This window comes from Notamacropus eugenii, chromosome 6 (genome assembly GCF_028372415.1).
Source record: "Notamacropus eugenii isolate mMacEug1 chromosome 6, mMacEug1.pri_v2, whole genome shotgun sequence".
Taxonomy (NCBI): domain Eukaryota; kingdom Metazoa; phylum Chordata; class Mammalia; order Diprotodontia; family Macropodidae; genus Notamacropus; species Notamacropus eugenii.
In genome coordinates this window covers 330,652,800-330,666,100 of record NC_092877.1, presented here as the reverse complement: position 1 = coordinate 330,666,100, position 13,301 = coordinate 330,652,800, and the positions used below count along the sequence as shown (strand labels likewise).

At 35.4% G+C, this 13,301-nt stretch overlaps 1 protein-coding gene across 4 annotated transcripts in view; it reads left to right on the top strand.

Annotated features, from left to right (window-relative positions):
- ATR (ATR serine/threonine kinase) overlaps positions 1–13,301 on the top strand; it is a 118,365-nt gene that overhangs the window by 67,082 nt on the left and 37,982 nt on the right. For all 4 annotated transcript variants that reach the window (XR_011969025.1, XM_072618188.1, XM_072618187.1 and 1 more), the window contains 2 exons: positions 4,704–4,841; positions 9,750–9,960. Coding sequence is in view for 3 of the 4 variants with exons in the window: in XM_072618188.1 (XP_072474289.1) it covers positions 4,704–4,841; positions 9,750–9,960 (349 nt within the window). In the remaining variant the exon portion in view is untranslated. The remainder of the gene's footprint in view (positions 1–4,703; positions 4,842–9,749; positions 9,961–13,301) is intronic.

Below are 13,301 nucleotides of genomic sequence, written 5' to 3'. Positions count from 1 at the left end.
AGGCGTTTGGAAATTCAAGATTGGAGGTCTGGGGAGAAGTTAGGACTAGATAAATAGACCCAAAAAACATTTGCACAGAGATAATTGAATCCCCAGGACCCAATGAGATCACCAATCAAAAGAGCATAGAGGAAGAAGAGAAAGGGGCTTTGTAGTGTTTCCTAGTATGCAGACCAGCTAAAATTAGGCCAGTTATTTTCTGTAGCAGTTCTTTTGTGTTCTGTCACATGGCATGGTCTGTAAAAAGTGTCAGGAGTGCTAAATTTAAGGAAATTACCAAGGCTGGTAAGGAATTCTAAGGGAAAAAAAGTGCTTGGATTTTGGGGGGGGGGGGGGGGAGCATATCGAGTCTGTTGTTAAGGCCTGTTGATTCCACCTTTACCACATCCTCTGACACTGCCACCATCCTGATGCAGGTCTTCATCACCTTTATCCTGCCTCCTCCCACACATGCCCTTCCATTCAATGATGCTGGCATCCTTGATATTCCTCCTGACTCTGGGCATTTTCTCTCTCAGTCTTCTGTGTCTGACGTTCTCTCTTCTCATCTCTGCTTTCTGGCTTCCTCCATGTCCCAGCTAAAATCCTACCTTCTACTGGAATCATTTCCTGCTCCCTCTTAATCCTAGTGCCTTGACTCTGTTATTTACTATTTATCCTTTATAAATATATCTTGTTTGTACTTGGTTGTTCTCCCCTATTATACCGTGAGCTCCTCATGGCAGGGACTGTCTTTTTTGCCTTTCTTGGTATCCCTAGTGTAGCATCTAGCAGGTGCTTAATAAATGTTTATTGACTGAGAGAAAAGGAAGGATCACAGATAGGATAACACTGCTTACATGGATGGGAAAAAAGGTGTAGCTGCTCAATTCTTATTTTGGTTCTGTTTTCTTTGCCATGAAAAACCATTTTTGAAGTGGAAAGGTCAAAACAAAAATGGCTACTAGGAATTGAAAACCCAAGTTAAATAGAAATTGTTAAGAGAAGCATCTTGCTGGCCTTGCAAAGTTTATCACCTGGCCCAGATTTGATTGTTGAGTAGTTTAAATAAAGGTACATATGGCATGCTTCGCAGACTTAGAGATGATACAGAACTACAGGGTTTGGTGAGCACATTGGACAGTAGAGTCAGTATGTAGGTTAGAATATTGGGTTAAACTGAGAAGGTGAAATTTTACAGAGTAGCTCAAAAAATCAACCTCCCAGGCATAGAAAGGAGAAGGTATGACTAAATAGCAGTCTCTTTGAAAATCTGGAGTTTTAGTGTACTACAATTGAGTGTTGGTCAGAAATATGATATGGCGGCCAAAACAGTTAATGCAATTTTAGACATTGTATCCAGGGCTAGAGGAACATGGTCTGGTTACACCTGATGTGTTATTTTTAGTTTTGAGTATCACATTTTAGGAGGAACATTGGTTTGATTTTACTTTTTACATGGAGATTTTTTTCTCTAACCACTTGTGAATTTAGTGAACAGATTTCTGTCCAAAATGAAGGTAAAGATCGAATGTCTTTTACGCATGGGATTAAATTTCTTCTGTCTGGCTGAGAAATCAACAGAAGACAAGAAAAATGTCTCTAGTGACTGATGCAATCTAATAAAGCAATACAAGTTCAGAATTTCTGACCTGAAGAAAATGGATAAGATTCTGTTAGAGAATTAATGTTTCGAGGTCAGAGTTACTATTACCTTTCAGTTTCTTGCAGCTCTGTTATTCATTCATTCAATTTATTCAGGGAAACATAGCCATTTAAAAGGAGCAAGAACCTGAGTTTCAGGAGACTAGAAGCTCAGTTTAAGACATGTCTTAATGTAGGATTATGCTTTCTAAACAAAGCCTCCTGTGTTGACATTGTCTGTAATTGAGTGGAGATTTTAGCACAAAAATGTAAGTAATTGACCACAGAAATAAAATATGGAAACAATAGAAATAGAAGCATTCTGAGATAAAGTATGGAGATCTGACCTGGCAGGAATCAGTGCACCTAACTGAATACACAGCAAATAAGTATTCTTATTAGCCAGATGATCAAAAGTTGAAATGGATTGTATGTGGGCATGCTGCATGTCAGTTGAAACATCCCTTCCTTGACTGGGTGGATCAGTATTCAAAGTGTCAGTTCAGGGTATTGTCTTGTAATTCTACATCAGAAGTACAAAATCGCAAAACTGCACCCTGAATTTGCACTTTTTAATATTGACCCAATCCTCTCATATTTGGATCAGCAGACTGATTGTAGGTAGTCTTGAGGGCAAGGTGTGATCTTTACTGATTACAGATGGACTTGAATGTATTTTGAATTGTGTTAGGACTACTAATCCTTAAACTGTATAGATAATCTTATTAAGCCTTATATTACTAGATAACCCCATAATTCTAAAGGTTTATTTTTGTTTGGCAGATTTAAAAAAACATTTAAATTTTTTTATAAACTATAAATCTATATCAGCTGTTTACAGACCTGTTACTATTGTTGTAGGGAACAATTTATATATTTGACATGCAAAAATCTTATACAAAATCATTCTTAGTTTCATTGTCAGTTCCCTTTGAGAAAATTAATTTCCATTGGATAAGCACCTCTTGTGGTCTTCCAATCTGAAACGTCAGTTGTCCCCCTTTAAAGCAATAAATGCTCTTGTTAGTACTCAGCTTTGAAATCAGGATTGCTAGTAGTTTTGTTAGATTTAAAAGGAATACAAATGAGGTATGCTGTTAGAATTAAAGACAACCTAGAGAAACTGAAGTGATTGTTGGTTCCCCAGATTCAAATCAGCACCAACACAACTGATGGATGTGGTAATTGGAGTGGGAGGATGTTGGGAGAGTAAATGTCTGAGTAGTGTGATATAGCTTAACTTGTACAATAACTAGTTCAGATTTCACTTTGACATTATGTTATAGAAATAATTCCCTTTAAAGATAAATCAAAGAACCAAAGTATGTCTCATGACTTGTGCTTCATTTTGTTAAAGTATGTTCTGCAGATAAACTTTCCAGTCACTTGATTGATTAAAGAACCTCCTTTCTAATTGATCAATACAAACATAAGCCAGAAATAGTAACTTAAGAAAGAAACCAATCTTAGAGGAAAATTGTTGGGAAATACAAACAAAAAAAAAGTATTGGGGAAAAACATTAAATTATATTACAAGATTTTAAAAATGTTAATTTTAAATTTGATCATTTAATAGTTCTGAATTTGATCATTAAATTTGATCATTTAAAATACTGAAAATATTAACTAATGTACAAGTTTATGTAATTAAATTAGCTCCATTTTGTTCTGGAATCTTAATAATAATTTTATATGCAGAAAAATTTTTAATTCCAGAATTTAACATGAAAATAGTGTAATTAGATAAAAGATTTTTTTTTTTTACTTAGAAGGAATTTGATTTTGACATCAATTCTCCATCATTTGCATGTCCTTGTGTGTTATTTGTGGCAGATTTTAATCCCAGACAAAAAGTCCCTCTCTTACAGCACGTTTTATTCACTTTATCCAAGTGCTCATGGAATACACTAATTTTAATATTAGCGTCAGCAAAAAATAATTACAAAGACAAAATAGCTATAAAATAGTGTATTCAAAAAACAAGCATACATAGTTTATATTGAACATGGAATAAGCCAAGGGGGATGATTCAAGATAGTAATGGAGTAGCTTAGCTCATGGTTTACATCACTGTTCATACCCATTGGTTTGGATAATCAAGATATAGCTAAATGTCACTGGAAAGCAACATAATGTTGTGGAAAGCAGGCTTTAAATGGAGCCAGGAAGGGCCTGGCTTTGAATCCTTCCTGGGACTTGTGGTTCCTAGGGCAAGTCACTTACTCTCTTTACCTCAACTGCCTAACCTTTAAAATGGGCATAGTATATTCTTGCCTTACTAAACTGTAAATGAGATCAAATGAGATGATGTCCATAGTATTTGTAAGGTGCTATGTAAACAGTAACAATTAGAACCATCTCCATCACTGCTATTAATTAAAGAAATAATACTTTGGTATAGAGGATAGAATAAAAATAATTATTTCTATCTCGTGAATGAATAAGCATTTTGTGTAATCGTTTCTCAATCGTGTCCACCTCTTCGCATCCCCTTTTTTTGCGGGGAGTTTTCCTGACAAAGATACTGGAGTGATTTGCTTCTCCAGCTCATTTTACAGATGAGGAAACTAAGGCAAACAAGATTAAGTGACTTGCCCAGGGTCATACAGCTATAAAGTGTCTAAGGCCAGATTTGCACTCAGGAAGATAAGTCTTCCTGTCTATGGTCCAGAACTCTGTCCACTGCACTATCTTACTGTCCATCTATAGTTTAATAGAGTAAGACAATATAAAGGGGAGGAGACTTTAAAAGGAGGAGATATAGAAGAAGGAAAGAAGGATTCGGCTGTTGGTACAATCTGATCTTGAACTGGACGCTTGAACTGAGAGTGTATGAGTATGTTAGAGGTCATTCATGAAATAATGATCCTGGCCATGGACCCTCCATTCAGGAGAGTAGTCCCCAGGTGAAGACATCTTGAAGTAGGCAAGGCTACTAGGGAGGAGGTAGAATGGGTCTGGAGGGGGAGTTGAGATCCTGTATTTTTTTATTATGCATTTGTCCATAAATTTTCCCCTATGTCTTCAGATTTTTTAAAGTAATATGCACACTAAAATCTTGATTATCTGGGGGGTTACAGGTGCGGCATGACCTTGCTAGTAAAGTGTTTAACTGCTGTGGCATTATGATGAAACATGACTTCAAGGTCACCATCTATCTTCTTCCACACATTCTTGTCTATGCTCTGCTGGGGTGTACTCAAGAAGACCAACAAGAGGTGAGAGACTTCATTTTAGTTTGTTTTTTGAATGTGCCTAATACAGTTCATATTGAAGAGAAGTAAAATAGAAATAAATGTAGGTGATTATCCAGAGCTGTGCCTGTAATTGGGTAGCATGTAGTTTTAAAAACAGAATAGATCTGACACCAGGTTTGGTGTATATTTTTAAAAAAATATTTGCATAAATTCAAATACTGTTAGACTTGATTGATTTACCTTTGTTGAATTGGGTTGTTTTTCTTCTTTTCCATTACAAAGGATTGCTAAATGAAGAGGTGAGGGATGTATTTAAAAAGTATTATAAAAGCAAAAGTTATTTTAAAACTTTTTAATAAAATGTAAAAAAGAAAGTGATGTCTTCATTGACCTGTTTTCAAGGAGGAAGTATGGTGTAATGGAGAATTCTTGACTTTAGGTCACAAGAATTGGGTTCAGATTCTGACTCCTTTACGCAGATGGTAGCTGTGTGAAAATAGACAAATTACTTCAACTCAGGGGCCAGAATTTCCTTATTTTCTAAATGGCAATAAAAAGACTCAAATATCTCCCTCACCCAGCTATGAGAAAAGCACTCAGCAACCATCACAGCTCTGTATAAAGTTCTTTTTAAAGCAAATTTTCCTTTTACTGATTAATCTTATGTAAAGATGAAACCTTGTTTTAACATTTGCCACTTATCTGTCTTAAAAGTCACCTGTATCATATATCCAAAATTGAATTAATCTTCCTTCTCCCCAAAAATGATTTCCCTATTCCAAGTTCCTTTTTGTGAGGCATACTGCCTTTTTAAATAGGATCCTATTACAGAAATCATGGTATTATACTTTATTTTTTTAGAAAGATTTTTGTTGCTCTTTTGCTTTTACATCACCTACATTTCTCCATATTTCTTTCCATCTTCTTTGTCCCTCCCAGAGAATCATTCCTTATGAAAAAGAATTAAAATATTGGAAGAGAAAAAAATTCGCAAAACAAATTAACATCAAAGAGTCTGGTTATTATATGTTATATATGTCATGTGTTCCGCATCCATGGACCCCACCTTTGAAGTGGTACCTTTGATTTTTAATAAATTTTTCATTCTCTATAATCAGTGTTTCAAGTTCTTTTACTTACTATACTCAATCCCATCCTAGTTCTGTTCATTTTCCCCGTTTTATTGCAAGAATTTGTCTCCCTTCCTCTGTTCTTTCTCCTCTCAAATAATAAAAAGCCTCCTTTCCTATTAGACTGTTTTTCTTAAATCTCTGGATATGTTATGTTACCATCCCTGCAGAGAAATCTTTTTCCTCTTTTCATGCTGAATTGGATATGAAGTCACCCTGACAGCTTTCTTTTCTACTATTGAATAGTACGTGTTCAACTTCAGTCAGGCCAGCCTTATTGTCTCCCCCACATACACGATGACCCTTCTTGCCTCTGTTGCTTTGCTTGGTTTTCCTCTAAATTGAAATCTTTTCTATGTCTTTAAGGCCCCAGTTCAGTGGTCAGCCTCCTCAGTGAAAACTTCCCTGATTTCTCTGCCTTGTGAGCATCTCTTCTCTCTCTGTCATTTCTAGTCAGTGTCATATAGATGAGTATGGATTATATTTTGTTTCATTTTCTTGTCTGCTAGCCTTTTACCTCATTCACGAAGGTTCCACACCATGTATTTTCCACAGCATCTAGTACAATTCTGGGTACATAATAAGTACTCGTTCAGCTGTCTGGAGGTTGTTTGAGCACTTACGTTGTAGATAGTTGTTCAGATGATAAAAAGGGGGGAAAGGTTTCCCTGCTCATTCAACCTCGCTGAGCCTCATCGTCATGTATAAAGTGGGAATGATAGTGTATGTATAATTTGCCTCTTAAGATTGCTGTGAAAAAAGCAATTTGTAAAACTTAGACTACTAAATAAATATTAATGGTTGTCGTTTGGAGACATTTGGACAAATAGAGACATTTCCAGAGAATAGTAGGAAGGTCCAATGAACTAATACAAAGTGGTAGAAAAACAGAAACTGGAAATGCTTTATCTTTGTAAATGTCGGCTTCCCAAGGTTTTTATAGCTAAAAGGTGGACTTCTTGCTACCAAATAGAATAGTTAACAGTTGATTTAAGATATTGTTTATTTATTAAAGCTCTGAATCCATTTTAGCTTTTTGGACACCTTTTTCTAATGAAAAAGGCATTTGTTATTTGAATCTTAATTTATACCACCTGCTAATAAAATTTGAAGTACTCAGTATTTGATATTTCTAAGTAATATAGACAGGCTATTAACAATGTATTTGTCAGTCTCTTAAAATTTTGCTTTGTATACGTTGAGTAAAGATATTTCTGTCAAATATCATTGACTTAGGTTTTATTAATTCCTGAAGAGTTATTATATTTCTTGTAGACCCATAAAAAGAAAGGGCCTCCCATGGTTTACATTGATAACATTTTTGGAGGTAATCAGGTGGGGCCAGTGGAGGTATGAAACAAATTTATACCATTAAAATCTCATTTGGCCCTTATCATTTTTCATATATTTAGAATTCATCAGCTCAGGAGGCGTAATAACAAATTGAAATATTCTTTCTTAGACTTGTAACACAAAGCACTCCAAATTTATTTATTTGCATTTCATCCAGTATAAATTTTGAAGATGGTTTTTCTTCCATCTTTTGTAAGGTCCTCTGTAATTTTTAGTCATAGATTGAATAATAATTCATTTAGAATATACAACACGTATATGAACACTTATTTTGTTAGTTCTAGGACCTAATTTGTATTGGTAAACCTTTCATTTATTGTAGCCCTTCTTTGCTTCATTTCCTTCATTCTTTGTTTCATTCTGTGTGGTGTTGTGGATTTTTTAAAAATCTTTTTCATCCTGTGTAGTTCCTATGTGCTCCATAGGGGATGCACTCAGAATGCTAGGTACTTTTTTCTGGTTTTTTTTCTCCTTATATTTTCATGTTCTAATGTAGTACTAGAGCTGTGCACCTGTTATTTCTCATTTTTGCTGTGTAAACTTTAATAATTAATTTTAAACGTCATATACATGTCATTTGTGTCTATATTCCCTAAGGAGTCATTATTGGTAATACATTGCCGCTAATTTATATCCACCATTGGGCTTTCTATTTTCCTTTGGATTACCTGTAATTTTTATTTTTTCTTTATGGGAATGCTTTATTTTATTTTAGTTATTAGGTGTTTTACATTCAATTTTATTTTATTTTCAGCACCAGATTCTCTCCTCCCACCTCTTGCCCTACCCATTGAGAAGTCAAGAAATACAAAACTCATTACAAATACAAAGTCATACAAAACAAATTACCACAAGAGACCCCTACCCTCTTTCCCCCCCAAAAAAAAGAAAGAGAAAAAAGTGCTTTTATTCTGGATGTGGATTGCATTTTTCATCATGATTCCGTAGGAACTGTGGTGGAGCATTGTGATGGTCAGAGTTATTAAGTCTTTCACAGTTGATTATCTTTACTATATTGTTACTGTGTGATATAAATTGTTCTTTGGTTCTTCTCACTTAACTTTGTACCAATTCGTACAAATCTTCCCAGGTTTTTCTGAAACCATCCCCTTCATCATTTCTTATAAGCATAATAGTATTCCCTCATTCATATATCATAATTTGTTTAGCCATTCGCCATTTCTTGGGCAACCCCTCAGTTTTCAATTCTTTGTCTGCAAAGAAAAGAACTTCTATAAATATTTTTATACATATGGCTCCTTTGCCTTTTTCTTTGATTTTTGTAGGGTAGAGGCCTTGTAGCTGTGCTGGTCAAAGGATATGCACAGTTAGCTTTTGGGGGATAGTTCCAAATTGTTTTCCAGAATAGTTAGATTAGTTCAGGCTCCACCAACAGTGTATTAATTTGCCTATTTTTCCACATCCTAGATGGAGATATTTTATAAATCATAGCCATAGAGTGTGGCATCATTGGAGAATTTTGTTTGATTCTTGGATGAATCCACCTGTGTGACTCTTGTCCATGTTGTCCCTTAAGGGTTCACCTGAAGTGCGGAGGAGTTTTCTCTAGTTTTCTCAACACTGAATTGATACCACTGGAGCACATGGGGTTTTCATTGATCATGACAAACCCCTGATTTGGGACTGAACTGTCTTCTCTTAAGGTCATAAATGTCTCTGCTGATATTTCTTTTATCACTTCTCTTGGCACAGTTTTACGTTGGTAGTATGTGGTAGGCTAATTGACCTTTGAGTGACTCTCAACTTAATTCTTTAGATTCTCATATTTGTGTTTGCGTGCATATACACGTTAGTAACAAATACTTGTTGAGTGACTGATATTACTGTGTGTGCCCAAAAACTTTTTACTGACAAAGGTGTGTCAGCAGAGATATTTAGGGACCGTAGGTATACAAAATAAAATAAAAACTCCTTACCCTGGGACTTAAAGTGTTTCACAATGTAACTCTTGGTACTTTTTAATACACAATTCAAATTCCTTCCCTTCATGCCCTCTGTGTTTAATATAAAGTGAACTATAGAGGTTTACTGATCTCATCCTCTTTTGGGCTCTGTGTATTTAGGCAAGATATTATCATAACCAAAAAAATACACCCTCTTCACCTGTCTATTGAATTCTTTATTATTTTTTCATTACTCATCTTAGGTACCACTGCCTCTATGCATCCTTCCTTTATCGTCCCAGCTGAAATTGGTTTTTTTTACTACTACTTAAATTTTCTTAGACCACTTTGTTTGGATCCTTACTTTTATCATAGTAAGCCCCAGGTATGTTATTTAGGGGCATACAGTATTCCTCCTCTGGATTGTAAGCTCCTTTAGATCATCAGCTGTGGTCTTTTTCGTTTTTGTTCTTTGAGCACCTGGTACACTGTCTTGCTCGTATTAGAAGTCTGAATTGATCTGTAACATGTTTTCTTTGCAGGTGTATGCAGAGATTATGGCAGTTCTAAAGCATGACGATCAGAACAGTGTAAGACTACAAGATAGCGCATCGGATTTGAGTCAGCTAAGCACGCAGACTGTGTTTTCCATGATCGATCATCTCACACAGTGGGCTAGGCACACATTTCAAGTACTTAATGCTGCAGAAATTCAGTCTAGCAAATCAAACAAAGAGAAAGGAGAACCAAAGGGTGAGTGGTGATTTCAGTTTGCCTGTTTAATTGTTCTGATGTTCTTTACTTTTTTATCTGCTGTCCCTATTCTTCCTGCAGAGAGCAGCCAAAAGAACTTTCCTCAAATATGATTTTTTTAATCACTTATTTGCTCAAATATTATTTTCTATTTACTATTTTCTATTTTCTAAAATGGGAAAAGGTTGAAAGAAGAGACATCAACAGTTATTGAAACAGTTTCATATAAAAACTTAACCATCATAAATCAATTGCTGTGATGAGGGGACCAAAGGAACCTAAAAACCACTTTATTCAGCAAACACTTCTCTCACATGCCAGGGTGAGAAACTGTTAGCCAATGGCAACACTGATTTTTATAATATTTTTTTAAAAACTTTAGAGAAAGTTGGTGGAGGATTATAAGCAATAATAACAACAATAAGCAATAAGTACCAAAGATTAGAGACCATTTTAAGGAAAGCTTAGCAAGCCATCAAACTAAGCAGAATCATTCCAGAGGTAGGCAAAATGAAATTGAAAGAATAATGGAAAACGGATAAAAATGGAAAAGTACTGGGCAGGTTTTCATAACAGAGCCTCTTTACTGTCAGAGATAATGAAGTTTCCTCATTTGCACTCTAAGTTCACTGACCCAGATGTTGCTATATAGTGGACATGAACGGCATTGGAAACACAGGTAAGAAAAGCAGCTGCCCTAGACCAGGCTACATGTAGCTTGTGTGGTTAAAGTGATGAGATTTTGAGGCTATGAAAAGATAGATTCTTAACATTTCTAAAGGAGAGGAAGCTACCAAAGGTTTGGAAGAGATCTCAGACCTTACGACTACCAAAAATGGTGACCTGGAGCATCAATGACTATCCACCCACATTCCTACTTTCCTTTTAATATCAAACTTTTTATGAGATTATCTAAACACAAATGAAAGATATCTTAGTGGAGGTATTGTAAGGGAACAGGAAGCTTTTGTAAGCAATATTTTATAGTAGATCTCATCTTCATATTTATTTAATTGATTATTAGCTGTAGAGAATACAAAATCTAAATGTGTTTATTTTTGGTTGGAATTTTTCAAGATTCCTTGAAAGATAACAATAACCTCATTTGGTCAGTCTCTGGTTATTAATATTTCAAGTAAAACATGAAAGACATTTATTCAGCAAAGGCATTCACCAGTACAGTAGAGCAGATCAGAGAAAAATCCAAGTAAGATTATTTTAGAGATAGCTAAACCTTTTTTTTAATAGTTAAGCCTTTTAGAACTTCCTGTTTATAGGTGACTTTTTGTTGATTGCATTAAGACCCCAAAACATTTCTGGAAAGCAAATGAGAAAAAGAGATTCTAAATAGTTTGGCCTTTCACATAGATCAAAAGAATGATTATTGTCCAGATTGGGTAGTTAGGTTTCACAATAGAAAGAGCTACACCCCTCCAACCCCCACCACCAGCTGGACCTGAAGTCAGGAAGACTCGTCTTCCTGAGTGTAAATATGGCCTCAGACACTTACGATCCTGGACACCTTGTTTGTGTCACTTTCCTCATCTATAAAATGAGCTGGAGAAGGAAATGGTAAATCAATCCAGTATCTTTGCCAAGAAAACCCCCCGAGAAGGGCTCACAAAGAGTTGGACAGAAGTAAAATGACTCAATAATAACAAAACTATCCAGATGAGAATACACTACTGGATGGACAACCTTTAGAGCTTATGTGTGTGTTTAATGAATAATTACACACACAAACAGAGGCACTGAACATGGACAGTGAATTAAATGGGCAAGGGAAGAAATGTGGGTTGCTTTGCTTTTGGGAAATTTCAGAGTTCTTTAAATGATCCCAAGCTTCTCCCTGAATTAAGGCCCATCTTTTTAATAATACAGAGATTCTTCTGGTGATTTGTATGGCTTCAGTTCTCTGAGAAATTGAATTAAAGCTCACTCAGAGGGCATGTTGGGTGTGAGAAGGTTGTGATACATTCAGACAAAAATTGACAAAGAAGTGGTATAAAAGGTATCAATAAAGAAGCATATGAACAAAAATAGAGAAATTCTTTCATGATCAAAACAAGGAGTAACTCCTTGGTAATGTCCCTCTTCTACTCGCATCCCTGAGATGTCAGAAGAACCCCAGTAAGGTCATCACACAGTTGGCAGCTTCTACAGTGAATTTACTGGAGGCCGTGGATGTGTTACATAGGACATTTGTAATCTGTACCATTGGAGGGAATACCCACAGTGATGAATCGCAGATCATATGAGTCACCGTGTACTGTGTCCATATTTCTCAGTCACTGAAACATTTTCAAATATTCTCTTTTAGCATATCTTTCTCAGTTACTTCTCACCTAGTCTGATGATACCTTTGCTTTACTAACAGAACCCTAATATAATTTATATCTATATTATTTCTAATGGATTGATTTGTTGCATAATTTTTAAAAATATTTTGAAGTACGTTTATCTCCCCCTAGATTATAACTTTTGCGATTCCAAATTTTAAGTACGGGCTGTATTTTGTCTTTCTTTTGTATGCTTGCATTACTGCCTGATATAGTACAAAGCAACTTAAAGACTTTGAAGCATTTTTATCTGAGTACTCTTTTTCTTGTACTACCTATAAATACTAGTTTTCTCTGCGTTACTCTTTTAAAAATCTCTATCAGAATCCCAAAGCAACATCTGTAACCTTGCCAGCTATTACCTAGGGACATGGGTGAGAAGAATTGTATCCTAGTCGTATTAATCATTGATGGTGGTTGGTGTTTCAAAACACCATCAACATTTCTGCAGGGAGCAGATAGAATAGCAGGTCATTGTGATTTGACCCCAAGTTGCCTTCCTCACCTCCTATGAAAATGTAACTAGCCTTTCTTTTATGGGTGATAATATAATAGGAAATGATATTTAGAAATGAAGCACATTCCCATTATTCTTTTATTTGCCAATATTATTAGCCAGGTTTTATGTTTCAAGCCCAGAGATGTGTGCTTTTTTGTGAGTAACACTTTGTATTTGTATAACTCTGTAGTTTTAAATCTATTTTCACATAGGTGATCTGGGTAGCAGTGTGGTATAGTAGGAAGAGAAATGACGTTGGAGTCTGAGGACTTGAGTTCAAATTCTTACTACTATGTGACTTTGATCAAGTCACTTAATTCCCTAGTGCCTTAATTTCCTTATCTGTAGAATGAGGAGGGTTAGATTTGATGCCTTTTGAGACCTTCCAGCTAGAAATTTGTGAATTTATTATCTCATTGGATGCTTCTCAGTGACCCGGTGAAGTACACTTGGCAGATCAAGTGAAAATTCTGCCAGTTCATCAGAGATTTAAAAATGCTTAT